The following is a 15016-nucleotide window of genomic DNA, read 5'->3' as shown; positions in this document are numbered from 1 at the left end:
AGAGGAAAAGGGGACGGCTAGGGTGAAACCCCAGTGTTGCTCCTGTCTTCCACCACCTACCCGCCACTGTTCAACGTCGTGTCCCATCAAATACGAAGCGGGGAGGAGGCAAAGCATTCAATGCTTTGTCCTTCTCTCCCTAAATGCAGGCCAAACAGACCCTAGAGGTATACCTTCCCCTTTTATTTTATGTATATGTAGATTTGAGTTGTTTGAACCTTTGATTTCGTTTGTACGCTAGATCTGAGCCATTGATTTGGGTTTATGTGTGAGACTTGCACAAAACTTGCAAATCCCACATCGAGTATTCAACAGTTTCAAACGTTTTGGGTTTTCTATTTACGAAAGAAAGAGGTCGGAAAATTAAGAAAACACTAAGGATTTGAGATACTAGTCCTTAGAAAGTTGAATTTTGTTCATAGTCTTTTAAGGGTTTTTACGATTTGCTCGAAACCCTAGTTCTGAAACTTGTTGTTTTTTTACCTTTTCTTGGCATTCTGGGCTTGAGTCTTGGAAGAGGTGCTGTCCAAATTCACTTTTGGTTAAGGTCGTGCCCACAAAAGGTAACACTTGCTCTTGTTATTTCCTTTATTTAAATTTCAGCCTTTAAATACTTGCTTAGTTATGTCTTAGAGTTATTATGGTCTTTGCTCGCTAATGAGGATTATAACGGTAGTTTATCTAGGCTGAGAACTTGGTGTTAATCGTTGGTGATATTGTTGGTTGATTTCTGCTTGTATCCTTGCAAATTAGTCATAGTTTAGTTTGACATAGACATTGGCAGAGCTTGAGTGAACTTGGACCACTATATTTCTTGGGTTTGTCATTGGTTCTCTTTTATAGATAAAAATGGGCTTTGATGAGGAAGTGAATCTGCTTCAGTATTTGCCTTTCTTCTTGAATTAGTGAGCATGAGACTTATGTTTGGGCTTAGTTAAAATAGTAGGTTTATGAGGTTCCTTTTTATGATATCTGTCTAGTCTTCTGGTTCCACTTGACCGAGGCTCACATTAGAGACAGGTTTATGTCTTAACTTGAAATATCCATAGTCCTTACTTCTAGTTTTGCAAACTAATGGTCCATGGCTAGGGTAGTTATGGTTATAGTCTAGCTTAGCTGATAGTTGACCCCTGGGAATTGGTTCTTTTGTGGATTAGCCTGGCTTGAGTTCATGTGTGTCAAACTTGGTCCATTTGATTGGTCGTCTGTGATGCTATTGAGTTCCTTGTTCAGTTTGGTATATCATGTGATCTAGGTTGAAATTGGGAGTGCTTGGTATAGGTGTGGTCCATTTTTCTTTCCTCTCTTTCAAAACTGTGTTTACACTTGCTTGCTTCCTTTTTCCTTTGAGTTTTGTCTGTTCAAGATGGGGTTCTGGTCCTTTTCTCTTGAATCTGTTTGATCATGTTGAGTGGGTTTGGGGAACTTACTTGATCTAAACATGTAACTGGAACTGGTTGGGTGTGTTTCTAATTAACCAAATCTCTTATTGTCTTTGTTTGTCTGATAACTGCTACCTTTTTCTTTCTGAAATAGCTTAATTAAAGTTTGCTTAAATGTATATGATTCATTCATGACTTGTTCGGATTCTTCTGAGTGGTCTAGAGTGTTTTTACTTATAAGAATGATGCTTTCCATATAAACTTGCTCCACCTAGACATAGAGTAAAGGGAAAACTGAGGAAGATGGTCTGAGATGTAGATAGCACTCTAGTTGGCTTTTGTTTTACTTATTCGATTGAATCACTCTTCTTAGACAAAGGGTGAAGAGTCAAACATGTTCTTGAATTTTTAACTAAGTGTTGAGGAGTTTTGACAAAGTGAGCACAAGTTTGGTACATGGTCTTTTCATTTGAGTAAAACAGTAGTGTAAAGTGATAATGGACTTTAAAAGAGAAGGGTCTTTATTCATGTGTGCTGCGATCACTTAAGATAGACAATTTTCTTTAAAAGGATCAAGTTATGTGTGGTATGGACTACAGTTTCAATAGTGTCTTGCTTGTATTCCCCTAGTCTGTTTGAATGTGATAAAGTCTCTCTCATTGAATACAACCACCTAGTACTGCAAATCTGTGAGTGACTTAGAAATTAAGTAAGATTTTGTGTCATTTTGTTTGGTTTCTTTTGTTGTGATCATCTAGCTAATACTGGAAGTTAGGAGAATTGGTTTTGTGCCTTAACTGTTTCATTGTCTATTCTTGTCCTCCCCTTTTGTGTCCTTTCATCTAGTCTGCCTTCACAACATAATCAGGCTGTTTAAGTCAAAATGTTGATCAAGTTTGAAAATTACAAGAAACAGTTTTTTTAGGTATTTGCTATGTTACTGAACTTTCAAAAAAGAAGTTGTCTCTTTAAACTTGTTTGGTTAACAAACCTTCTTGTGATATTTGTGTTCTTTGAACCTACATATAGATTAATCTTGAGTTATGAAACTGTTTTACTTCAGACTTCCCTTTTTTAGATAAGTTTTGATAAAAATAAGTAAGTCCTCACTGTTATAGGCTTAGCATAGGCTATGAGTTTCTCCTTTTCTCTGAAACCTGCAAGTTTTGCAGCTTGTGATTTGGTTCAAGTTTGGTTTGTGTCATGAAGTTTAGTGTTCTTTCTTTGCACATGTTTGACCTCACTGCTGTAAACAACTAGCCAATCAGGCTGAGGTTTCCTGATGAATTACCTTGTTTGGAATTTGGTGAAGTCTCATAGATGTGTTTGTGTGTGCATTTTAGGCATGAATGCTATTTGGCCTCAGAAAAGGGTGTGTAAATACTTACACTTCCTGGAAATAAACTGTGTTTTGACCTGTGCTTTTCTCCCACTTTGCTTGTTTTTTTTTTATTCTGCAAATTGCCCTTGTGCTACATGGATTTACATACTTCAAACTAGGAGTTTCCTTTTTCTTTGTTTGACTTCTTTTCTTTCAAAATCCTTTTCAAGTTGCCTTGTAGCCTCCATGCTCATCTGGTGTCAAATTCTGTCTTACTGGTGTGGCCTGATTCTGATAAAATAAAGGGTGGGTCCTTTCTTCTAAATTCTTTTGTGATTAGAAACAAGAGCCTCTCCCTATGCCTCTTCTTGGTTTAGTTTAGAAATGTTAAGATTGATTAGTTTGTTCCCACCTAGTGTGTGTCTATAAAATTGCTTGTGCGCTGTGCTAGCATTTGGATTTGATGTCAAAAGTCTCTGAAATCTGAACCTACTCCTCATGAACTAGCTAGTTTACCCTTGCTTGATGTTGTGCCTCTGAGAAGCCTGTCCCAAGCGTTTACCACTAACTTCAATCATCAGGATCCTATAGACCTGGACCACTAAGTTTGTTTAAGTGGGGAGGTGTGACTAGGTTAAATGTGTGTAAGCTTGCCTAAAGGCCCCTAGTGTTGTCACTAGATGATTAGGGTGAGTACATTAAGATTGGGGGGGGGGGAGGGTTTTAGGAGAGGAAAAGGTATGCCTGGGCATGAGATGGAGGTAGTGACCAGTGGGGCCCAGGATCCCTTTTTGCTGAAAGGAGACCTAGGAAAAGAGATGGGGAGGTGATGACCCCACCCTATCCTGTTTCCCTTTCAGGGGCCTGAAACTCTTACTTCCATTTTCTTGGGCCTTCCCCTCATGATCTTGGGACTCACAGAGATTTCAGGTAGAGGAGAATGGTTTGACTATTCCTTAAAGGGAAGGAAAATGGCCCAGAATTGAATTCTACTGCAAATGTTATTCAGGTTGGTGCTATGTGATCCCTTTTGCGCTTTTCTGGCTTAAAGACCTTTGGTCTGCAGGGTCTAGGGGGTTCCTGAGCTTTGTTTTGATTTGAAACTGGTCTAAAGTATTGTCTGAACCTCCACTTGTCCATGGTTGTATCTTGTCTTGGCCCCTCCCCTTGCATTGAATTAAAACCAAGTTGTCATAAGTTACTAGCATATCTCTATCATTGTGTCCTACTACTCCTATAACTATGTGACACTGATATTCAAACTTTCCTGTTGTACATATGTAGAGTGAAAACTCTCTTTATCATGTTTTGATTGTTTTTTTTTAGCTGCTACATTAGTGTGTGTGATTCCTGGCCCCAAGACCTGTATTTGTCGTATGCCTGTTAACTTCCCCTGTGGCCTTGTTTCTGCCCTCTTTCATCTCTATTGTCATGGGTTGTCTCCCACACCACTTTGTGCCATTGGTTCCCTATGTGTTTTACAAGACATTGTTGTTTGCTTTTTGCTTGTTTCTCTCCCTTCTGTTCCTTTTTTTTTTTTGAAACAACTTTGTATGTATGCTTATGTGTGAATACTCCATTCTTTGCAACATTGTTGCCTACACTCGATCATGTACTCATCCCTCCATTTTGAGATGCCTACTGGATATGCCAGCCAAAGTTCAGTCTTGTTGAGGTCTAGTTGGCTGAGGTTATTAATCACTTGTTAGGTATGAGATGCTTACAAAAGTATATTTTGAGGTGGGTTGTCACTTGGCTAGGTTATTTAGGTCCACATAAGTATTTTGGTCTGTTGCATTTACCCTTTGCAAATTGCTTGTCTCCTTCCTCTGTATCTTTGTCACAACTGTTGGCTGCTTGCTTTTCCCCTTTTAAAAGAAGTTGTATTTGATTTGGTCAAGTGTTGTGCTATGATGTCTAATTTTCTCTAGGAGAATTGTCTCAATGTATATGCCTGTACAGTGTTCATGACTCTCTTTAAGCTATTAGTAGATTATTTGAGTATCCATAGCCTTTGATTCTACACTCTCTCTCTGTCCACTCTCAATAAGGCCTAAATAAATCTAAAGCCAAGCATGGTAATTCGGGGTTGTCTTAATCTCCCGGTGTTAGCCATGCCTAGGGTTCCTTGAAACCTCTTGGAACTTGTGCCACATCAGATATACGGGATCCAGACCTAGTCCCCATGCCATGTCTAAGTTTTAGGATAACTTGAGCTTTGTTTAGAGTAGGCAAAAGGGGCAAGTGTAGAATAAGTATAGGCTGCCTTTTATATATATATATATATATATATATATATATATATATATATATATATATATATATATATATATATATATATATATATATACATACATCATCCATGCGTGCGTATTTAATTTTGGTTATTTACCTTGGTGATAAGTTCAGCGATTATAAACTAACCGGTGCTTTCTTTCTTTTCTGCCCCCTCCCCCTTTTTCTATCACGCGACCACTCGGGTCAAAAAATGCATAAAACCACCCTCTTGGGCTTAAGGCCGAAGTAGGAATACTACTTCAAAATAGAGTCCAGGAAGACAAAAGGAAGATAGCGAGGCGCGCACAAGGCCCAGTCATGGGTGAAAATGACCAACTAGGGGCTTGGTACGTCCCTAGTCTAACCCTGTCTCCTTACATTTGTTGTAAATTTATTTTCAATTTGATGTATTTGTAAAGATGTGTATGCAAACCCATATTATAGTGGAAAAAACTTATGGTTGGAATTATACGTCTTAGGAAAACACTTCTTATGTCGTTTAGTCGACTTGGGGTCCCCGTTCGCGTTTTCAAAAATCAAGGACTTAACATAACGTTTATATGAATGAGTATAAAATTGGAACTTAGTAAAACTGTTTTTCCTCAACAAGCATGAACCAACAACTGATTTTTCCTAAAGTCTTAAATGGTCGTTATGTTTTATAGCAAGAGTTGTTTTTTCAAAACTGAATTACTAACTCAACCAGTTTTGATCACAATCAAGGGATTTTTTTCCAACTTAGCTTACAATAAATGGGTCCAATGCCCCCCAACTTATACAATTTTTCACCAAGAATTGCAAAATCCATTTTTGTATAAGATTAAACAAGGACTCCTAAAATATGATGTTGTTTTGGCCCATAGCAGGCCCAAATAAAAGAGTATTTTCAGACGAGATATACTCATTTTTAAATATGAAAAACGCCCTTATAGCGTATAAAATCCAATTCGTAATACATAATTCCAGATAAGGCTGAACGTATCGACATGGACTAACCTGAACTAAGTGTATGAGTATAATAAAAACTTAATTTATAAACCGAGACTCATTTTTACACTACCTTTTATAAACACATATACTCCTTATACATAAAGGAGACTATTTATACACGGATGTTATAAATCCGGAACTACGATACCCCATATATAAGGGGAATATATTCAAAAAATTTCCAAAAAAAAAAAACGATATGCATGATAGTTCTTTTTTGAGGGAAAGTAAACACAAAATAAGCAGTTTAAACAAATACTTATACACTGGAATTTGAAGGTCAACCGTATAGTACGGATCCTTAATACTGGGGCGCCTAACACCTTCCCTAGGGGATTATCAGAACCCTTACCTAGAACTCTGGATTACGAAGGTTTTTTCACTGCATTTGAATAAACCCTTTGAACCAGTTTTCCTAATTTCCTAAAAATTAGGTGGCGACTCTTTTTCAAAATAAGTCCGAAAGAGAGTCAACGAATTCGTAGTAGCCTTCTTGCGCCCTAAACCCGCGCGAAAAATCGAACCGTTACACTATTCACCCACCTTGTGCATCATTCAGATATTTTATGGTCCTAATTGATGCATCTTCAAGATAGTCTCATGTGTGCCTCCTATCGTCTCCCAACCTAGCATTTACGAAATTATTGGCACAAATAATACGCTTAAGGGCATAGTTCCCAGATTATCCCATTAAGGTTATACGCCTTAATAATGCCTGAGAATTTACATCCCAAGCTTTTGATGATTATTGTTTATTAGTTGGGATAACAGTTGAACATCTTGTAGCTTATGTGCATACCCAGAATGACCTTACTAAGTCATTTATTAAATGCCTACAATTGATACCAAGACCACTGCTTATGAAACACAGTTCCCCACTACCGTTTTGGGTCATTCTATCTTACATGTAGCATCTCTTATTCGTCTCAGACCGACTCATTATAATAAATACTCCCCATCTCAATTAGGATTTGGTCATGAACCAAATATTGCTCATCTCTGAATATTTGATTGTGTTGTATATGTGCCGGTAGCATCACCACAACACACTAAGATGGACCCTCAAAGAAGGTTAGGAATATATGTTGAGCTTGAATCACCCTCTATTATTCGCTACCTTGAACCATTAACGGGAGATCTATTTACTGCTCGATTTGCAAATTGTTGATTTGATGAAACAAATTTCCCATAATTAGGGGAGAGAGAAAAGAAATAAAAAAAATTGCTTGGAAAGCTTCATCACTATCTCATTTTGATCCACGTGCCCCTATATGCGAACAGGAGATCCAGAAGATCATCCACTTGTAGAAAATAGCAAATCAAATGCCAGATGCATTTACTGATTTGAAAAGAATAACCAAGTCATATATCCCTTCAGAGAATATGCCAAATGCCATAACTTCTGAATCCCATACATGTTTGAATCGCGCTAGTCCATTGGGTCCCAAGGTTAAAAATCCTAGAAAAAGAAGCACAAAAAATGATCAAAATGGCACTATGAAAGGATATTATGAAGAGATTCAAGATCTGATTTATCCTGATATTCCTGAAGATTTCAGTGAACTCGAGATCCAAGTGAGTGAAGAACTATCATTAGGTTCTACTGGTGATGGGATAGATTTGAATCGATCGAAAATTATGGTGGATAATGTTTTTGCATATAATGTTGCACTGAATATTATGAAAGACAGTGAGGATCAGGAACCTCAATCTGCCGAAGAATGTCGTCAAAGATTTGATTGGCCAAAATGCCAAGAGGCAATTCAATCAGAATTGAATTCACTTGCTAAACGTGAGGTTTTTGGACTGCTGGTTCAAATTCCTAATGGTGTAAAATCAGTTGGCCATAAATGGATCTTTATATGAAAAAAGAAATGAAATTGTGAGATACAAGGCACGCTTTGTTGCACAAGAATTCTCTCAAAGATCCGGTATCGACTATGAAGAACCACATTCACCTGTTATGGATGCCATAAGATTTCGATATTTCATCAGTTTAGTTGTACATAAAAACCTTGAAATATATCTGATGGATGTGGTTACAGCTTACCTTTATGCTTATTTGATAATGAAATTTATATGACAATTCCAGAAGGATTTAAAATGCCTGAAGCATTTAGTTCAAAGTCTTGGGAGATGTATTCAATCAGATTGCAAAGATCATTATATGGTTTAAAACAATCAGGGCACATATGGTACAATTGCCTTAGTGAGTACTTAATAAATGAAGGTTATATAAATGATGTTATTTGTCCATGTCCTTTTATTAAAAAAACAAAATCAGGTTTGTTAGACTTGCTGTTTATGTTGATGACATAAATCTCATTGGAACTCCAAAAGAGCTCCGAAAGGCAATTGAATATTTAAAGAAAGAATTTGAGATGAAAATCTCGGAAGACAAAACTTTGTCTTGGTCTGCAAATTGAACATTTAGCAGACGAAGTCTTTATCCATCAATCTGCCTATACTGAGAAAGTTTTAAAACGATTTTACATGGACAATGCACATCCATGGAGTACTCCTATGATTTTTCGCTCACTTGAAGTGAGTAAAGATCCATTCCGACCTCTTGAAGAGAATGAAGAGCTACTTGGTCCTGAAGTACCATATCTTAGTGCCATTGGTGTACTTATGTATCTTGCTAACGCTACAACTTGATATAGCATTTTCTGTTAATTTGCTGGAAAGATATAACTCTTCTCCTACATGGAGACATTGGAAAAGAATTAAATGTATACTACGATATCTGAAGGGAACTATCGATATGGGCCTATTTTATGCTAACAATGATAGTGCAGATCTTATTAGTTATGCAGATGCAGGTTATTTATATGATCCACATACAACTCTATCTCAACCAGGCTATCTGCTTACATTCAGAGGTACTGCTATATCATGACGATCTACAAAGCAGTCCATTGTTACTACTTCTTCGAATCATGCTAAGATAATAGCTATTCATGAAGCAAGTAGAGAATGTGTGTGGTTGAAATCAGTGATACATTTCATCAGAGAAAGATATGGGTTGATATGTGATACAAAAATACCCACAATATTATATGAAGACAATGTTACATGCATAGCTCAATTAAAAGGAGGCTTTATAAAAGGAGATAGAACGAAACATATTTCACCAAAGTTATCCTTCACGCATGATCTCCAGAAGAATGGTGATATTGATGTGCAACAAATCCATTCAAGTGATAATCCTGCAGATTTTGTTCACCAAATCTTTGCCAACTTCAACTCCTGAGATATGCGAAGACTTCGACATCCGAATTTTGGTCTTCATTAAGGGGAGTAAAATACGCATTGTACTCTTTTTCCCGTAACCAAGGTTTTGTCTCATTGGGTTTTTTTTGGTAAGGTTTTTAATAAGGCAGCTTATAATGCGTATTATTAGATGTATACTCTTTTTCCTTCACTTGGATTTTTTCTAGTAAGATTTTAATGAGGCACCAATCCCTTAATGAACATCCAAGGGGGAGTGTTATAAATACCTCATATTGTGGATGTTCATTCAAATACACAGTCATCTGGATAAGCTTACATTCAAGCAGGCAGTTTGCAAGCAGCTCAAGCAGATAGCTTACAAGTAGGTCAAGCAGGCAGCTTCCTAAAAAGCCTTGCAGCAGCTTTCTCAGACTTGCAATCAAGCAGACAACTTGCAAATGGACCAATCAGATAGCTTGCAAGTAGCTCAAGCAGACAGCTTGCCAGCAGCTTCTAAAAGTCTCGCAACAGCTTGCTGAAAAGCCTGGCAACAACTTTTGTTTCCTCTATAAATATGAAGTTACTTCAATTCATTTTACATCAGTTCAAAATTGAATAATATATTAGTCTCTATATATACACTTGTCTCTAGTGTATTTACTTTATAGTCTTTATTTTATAACGAGAATTATTTTAAAATGAATTAGTCTCCAAGCAGTTTTATGTTTAATAATAATGATATTTCCATGTCAGGTCCCTGCTTGCTCACCTAAGTGTACATCCAGCATGCCATGTGAGGTGCTTCAAAGGTGGAACTTCTATACATCATAGTTGCTTGGACTACTCAAGAGAAGAATGAGGATGCTTGATGTATCATGAGTTGTCAGGCCATTAAGCGAAAGTAGTTGAAGACAAAAATAATTTGAATTACCTAAATATCATGTGGGAAAGAGAATGCAAGTGATGCCTTGTTTTCTAGTCATTATACAAAGAAATCAAATAAACCAATAATCATTGACCATGCGCATTTTCGATTTTTTTTTTAATAGCGATATTGTCTAGCCGGTTTACGTGCGCCTCCCCTATTCCATCCAATGTCTATTGTATCTTTTATCAGCACATACATCAAGTAGCTCCGCCTATCAAAATTTAGATAGATGAGAAAATATCCCCTAACATTTTTCTATTGTTAAACTCTAATTTTCGATAATTTCTGCTCACTTCATTAACAACTAAATCACACGGTTGCATTGTGCATTTCCCATGTGACTGTTCCCATTAAGCTGCGGGAGTGGTTTCTTGAGGACAGTAAGTTTTTTAGCATGAGAGTTGACTCTGTCCTAGACCTACATCTCTCTGCAAAAAATTCTTTCTAGTTTTTGGACGAGAGAAGGAAAGAAAGTTTTGGAGCAATGGTAAAGTTATATTCATCTGATAACTATAGATAACGAGTTTGAACCGTGAAATAATCACTTATGCTTTTATCACAGTATGCTGCCAACATCACACCCTTAGGGCTGCAGCCCTTCTCTGATCCTGCATAAACGCGGGATGCTTCATGCTACCTCCTTCCCCCCCCCCCCCCCCCTTGAGGGAGGGTTTGTGGTGGCGGCAGAATGAGGGGGTGGGGGGTATTGAAACTAACCTAGTTGAAAAATGAAACTTAAAGGTGTGAACCAAAGTCAATTCTTGAAAGGAGAACAGAATGGTGGAAGGACCGGAAAGTAACAGGATAAAGAACCACCTTATAAACTAATCATTAGATCTAGATATCAAGAACTTGTTTTTGAAAATGATAAAACTAAACACACGGTCATCATTTGCCTTTTTCAGAACCCCCACTTACCTTCTATCATTTGGATGGGTTAGTTAATCGATTACAAGAAATCCAACTAGTTCATGTTCCCTTTTGTCATTTTGCACCCTTAACAGCACGCAAGGAATAAAGATCAATCATTTTTTCCCCATAGCATATTTTTAATTCAAAATCTAAGTGACTAGAAGATTCACAGTTTGCAACTGTTGTTGATTGAATTGGTTTTTTTTTTTTTTTTTTGCCAATATTCAAAGTATCAATATTCTACATATGAATGAGTATATCATGGCCTATCAACAAAGACAAACATTACAATCTGGAATTTGGTGATACGCATGATGGAACCTTATGCAGTGACTCCCAATTATTGCTCAAGTGGAAGATTATATGAAACAGGGGAATATAACAGGACTCTACATACAAAAAAGAATTGGAAATTTCACACCCACACAATCCCTCAAACTAATAAGCAAAGATAACTTTTCTACTAAGACTTACTCTCACAGCAAATCCCAATTGAACCGAGGTTGAGCAGAAGCATGATTATTATTGTTGCTTGGCGCCGTGGTTGGGTAATGATCCAGTAGTGACCCTGGCGCGGGATCAAATGTTTCCCACTGTGTAGTTATGACAACGGAACCCGAGGGCGAGTGCCTTGGTGGCTGCTGATGTTTTGTTTGCCTGCCGTTCTGGTTTTGAACGGGCGATGATGCTTGCTCGTTGGAATACCTGCGCTGGTGATGATGCTGTTGAGACGGGGAGGACTCCTGTTTCGGAATGTGATCCCCATTGCTTGATGGCGCTGAATTTTTAATCTTCAACACATCTAGTGTTTCAACATATTTTTGCACTCTTTTCACCTGTGCAAAAACAGATATCAAGTTTTAGTTCATTCCTAAAGCAATAAAGTCGCTTGCTGTGCAGAATTTAAGCTAATTACCTGCATTTTCCTTTGCAATTTAACATCACCTTCAGCTACAATACCATCCAATTTAAGCAGTTGATTCATCAACAACTCAATCACATTAACCAAATCCTTTTCTGCAACTTTTGCACCCTTGGAAATTATTGATTCGAACGCAGACACCTAAGCAATCCAAACATAAATATAAGCTTGCTAAACCAACACAAATATCTTAGCTATCTCGAAGCCTAAGCCAATAACAATTTAATGTATGCTATAAGAGATAATCTGCTTTATTTTCCAGATTACTAATTTCATTTATTATGAACATTACATGTAGTAATTTTTTAGGTAACCTGAACTTGGCACGGATTATTAGTTGCACGACTAAAAAAGAGTGTGACAATTAACAGTTGAAAATAGCCTACTTAGATCAGTTATTTTTCATTTTTTTTTTTTTTTTTTGCATCCCCTCGAACCTAAAAGAGAGTATAGCCACATCAACGTCTACAGGGTAAAGGCTATCAAATAACCAAATTCAAGGGTAATTAAGATTACTGATAGTTTAGGTGAGCAACTAATAACTCGTGTCAAGTTTAAGGGGTCTTTAGGTATTCTGCCAACATAAATATAAGCTTGCTAAACCAACATAAATATAAGCTTGCTAAACCAACACAAATATGTTCTCTATCTCGAAGCTAAGCCAGTAAGAATTTTAATATGTTATGACACATAATCGGTCTTATTTTTCAGATTATAAATTTCACTTATTATGAAACGTTATCTGCAGTTATTTTTTTGGAAACCTGATAAAATTCATTTAAGCTATTAGTATATACAAGTTAAAATAACTGATCTCTATGCACATTACTAATGGTAATACAAAGGGAGAAGACGGAGTTGTTACCTGTCCAGCAAGCCTATCGACTTCAAAACTGATGTCTGATATAGCTTTAGCAGCCTTCTCCATCTTAGCATTCTTTCTCATCTCAAGGTACCGTTTCTCTTGGCTAAGTGGATCTTCAACTACAACTATTTTTGACTTGTCCTTAACACCAGAAATATCAAGGAACGCATTGTTGTCCCTATCTTTGTCTTTGTACAACAACTTTTGATCTTGATGGTGCAGCCCCGTTGGACCAGTTAACATCTTCTTCAATTCCCCTTCAATTCAATAATCGCAATTCACAAATAATGTAAAAAAAGAAAAAAAAAAAGGAAAAAACTCTAATTTATGTGATAATTGAGTTTGGATTGAGAGTCAAATAATAAAACCTTTGACTGTGATTTATTCGTCTACCTTTAAATATTTTAAATTGTTAATCATCGTGACTTATAGTATTTTTTATATAATTTCTAAATATGTAAATTATTTCTCAAAAAATTTAAAAATTGTATGTCCGAATTTACGGTCAAAGTAAACAATTTTGACTCATGAAATTCGAAATTAAAATTACGTGTCTAATCAAATTATATTAGGCAATTGTGACGGAGGGAGTAGTAAATTAAGATATGAGAAAAGTCATTCCTATTTATTCTTAAATTACGTGCCTAATCAAACTATATTAGGCAATTGTGACGGAGGGAATAGTAAACTGAGATATGAGAAAAGGAGACTTATTTTTCACTTACCAAAGGTTGCTTGAGGACTGATATTGATTTCGTGGTAAATTGAGCCATACTTGACCCGAACCCGAATAGGTGGTGGAGGAGGCCGGTTTTCTGAATCCGGGTTACGCTTCTGGACCAACATTCCACCGGGTCGGACCTCCCATTCATTCTCAGCAGCACCGTCTCTACCGGTGGAAGTCCCGTTCATCATCGGTGGCACAACACTACTTTTGGTCTTCATACGCATCATTTTTTGGTAATTGAGTGGGATGGTAACAGAAAAAATAAAAAGAAATTTATTTGAGTATGTTGGCGTTGAATTCTTGAGGAATCAGATCAAACCATTGACTTCACAAGCTAAACTAAAATTTTACAGTACATAACCATTTTTTTAGATAACCTCAAAAATCTAAAAGCCAGTTAGAAACAGTTGTAATATATTGTCTGAAGTTTAGCAATAACACGAGTCCAATAGTCAGTGCCACGCGTGAAGAGAGAGAGAGAGATTTGCAAAGGAAATGAATACACGCACCGTCCAACTTTCCAGCTAACACTTTGTGTATTTACCCGCTTTAAGGAAAGAATCTGTACCAATAAAGATAAGGAAAAAAAAAAAGAAATGCCTACCCGGAGAATCAAGAAAAGTCTTATCGACGGCAAAGATAAGAATTTAGTATAATTAAGAACAAATTGTAGATCTCAAATGGGTAACGCCAAATTTGCCAAAAATAGCTAAATTGTCGGGCCAAATCCAAAATAAGCCGATTTGTCTGATCGAAAAAAATGGTAAGGATAGGTTTCAATATCAAAGTTGAAATAGATCAGAAACTAGGACAAATAATCAAACACAATTGGTTGTTTTTTTTTTTTTCTGGTTTAGAAGGCTGGAAGAAGATGGGGGACAGAGAGAGAAACCGAGTTTGAGAGATGGAAAAAATACGATACTACAAAAATGTATAAATAAAAGAATGGACAGCTAACAGAAGAAAGGAGCTAAGAACTCTGCGACACATTTAAATTATTATAATTAAAAAAAAAAATTGAACTTAGGTGGTCTATTTAATTATTGGTAGGGCATCAGTTTGTAAATATATATTTCTAGAGTAAGTCAAGACGAACTAACATTGGAATAAAAGAGCCGCCAAAGCCTTGTGCTTAAAGTTTATTGGAATAAAATGGAAACTGCATGGAGAAATTAATCTAAGAGAAAATTACCAAGTTTAGTATGAAACCAATCTAGAAAAATATTCTCATATCTTAGGTGTCTACATCAGTATATATATGGTTCAGTCAAATTTAAGTTTCGATATATACATTAATACAACACAAAAAAAACAAGGAAATTTTGTCAAAATGCAATTTTAAACAGTTGGAGAATCCCTTTCACTAACAGAGGTTTTTTGAGGTTTAGTTCAGGCGTCGTCTTTGTGTCTCTTATCCGACAGTAAATTATGTTTGGACGTTACCAATTTTTTATTCTTTTACTTCACGGTTGTTGTGTT

At 36.6% G+C, this 15016-nt stretch overlaps 1 protein-coding gene across 1 annotated transcript; it reads right to left on the bottom strand.

The window, feature by feature from the left end:
- Positions 1 to 11340: 11340 nt before the first annotated feature.
- LOC132631850 (BAG family molecular chaperone regulator 1) lies at positions 11341 to 14521 on the bottom strand. The gene is made up of 4 exons (XM_060347558.1): positions 13536 to 14521; positions 12811 to 13067; positions 11940 to 12086; positions 11341 to 11859 (listed from the first exon to the last, which is right to left on the bottom strand). Exons 1-4 carry the CDS (start codon positions 13762 to 13764, stop codon positions 11500 to 11502), a joined length of 993 nt encoding a protein of 330 aa, XP_060203541.1. The 5' UTR covers positions 13765 to 14521; the 3' UTR covers positions 11341 to 11499.
- Between the last annotated feature and the right edge of the window lie 495 nt (positions 14522 to 15016).

The sequence above is a fragment of the Lycium barbarum genome, chromosome 3, assembly GCF_019175385.1.
Source record: "Lycium barbarum isolate Lr01 chromosome 3, ASM1917538v2, whole genome shotgun sequence".
Taxonomy (NCBI): domain Eukaryota; kingdom Viridiplantae; phylum Streptophyta; class Magnoliopsida; order Solanales; family Solanaceae; genus Lycium; species Lycium barbarum.
This window is presented reverse-complemented; position numbering and strand designations above follow the sequence as displayed.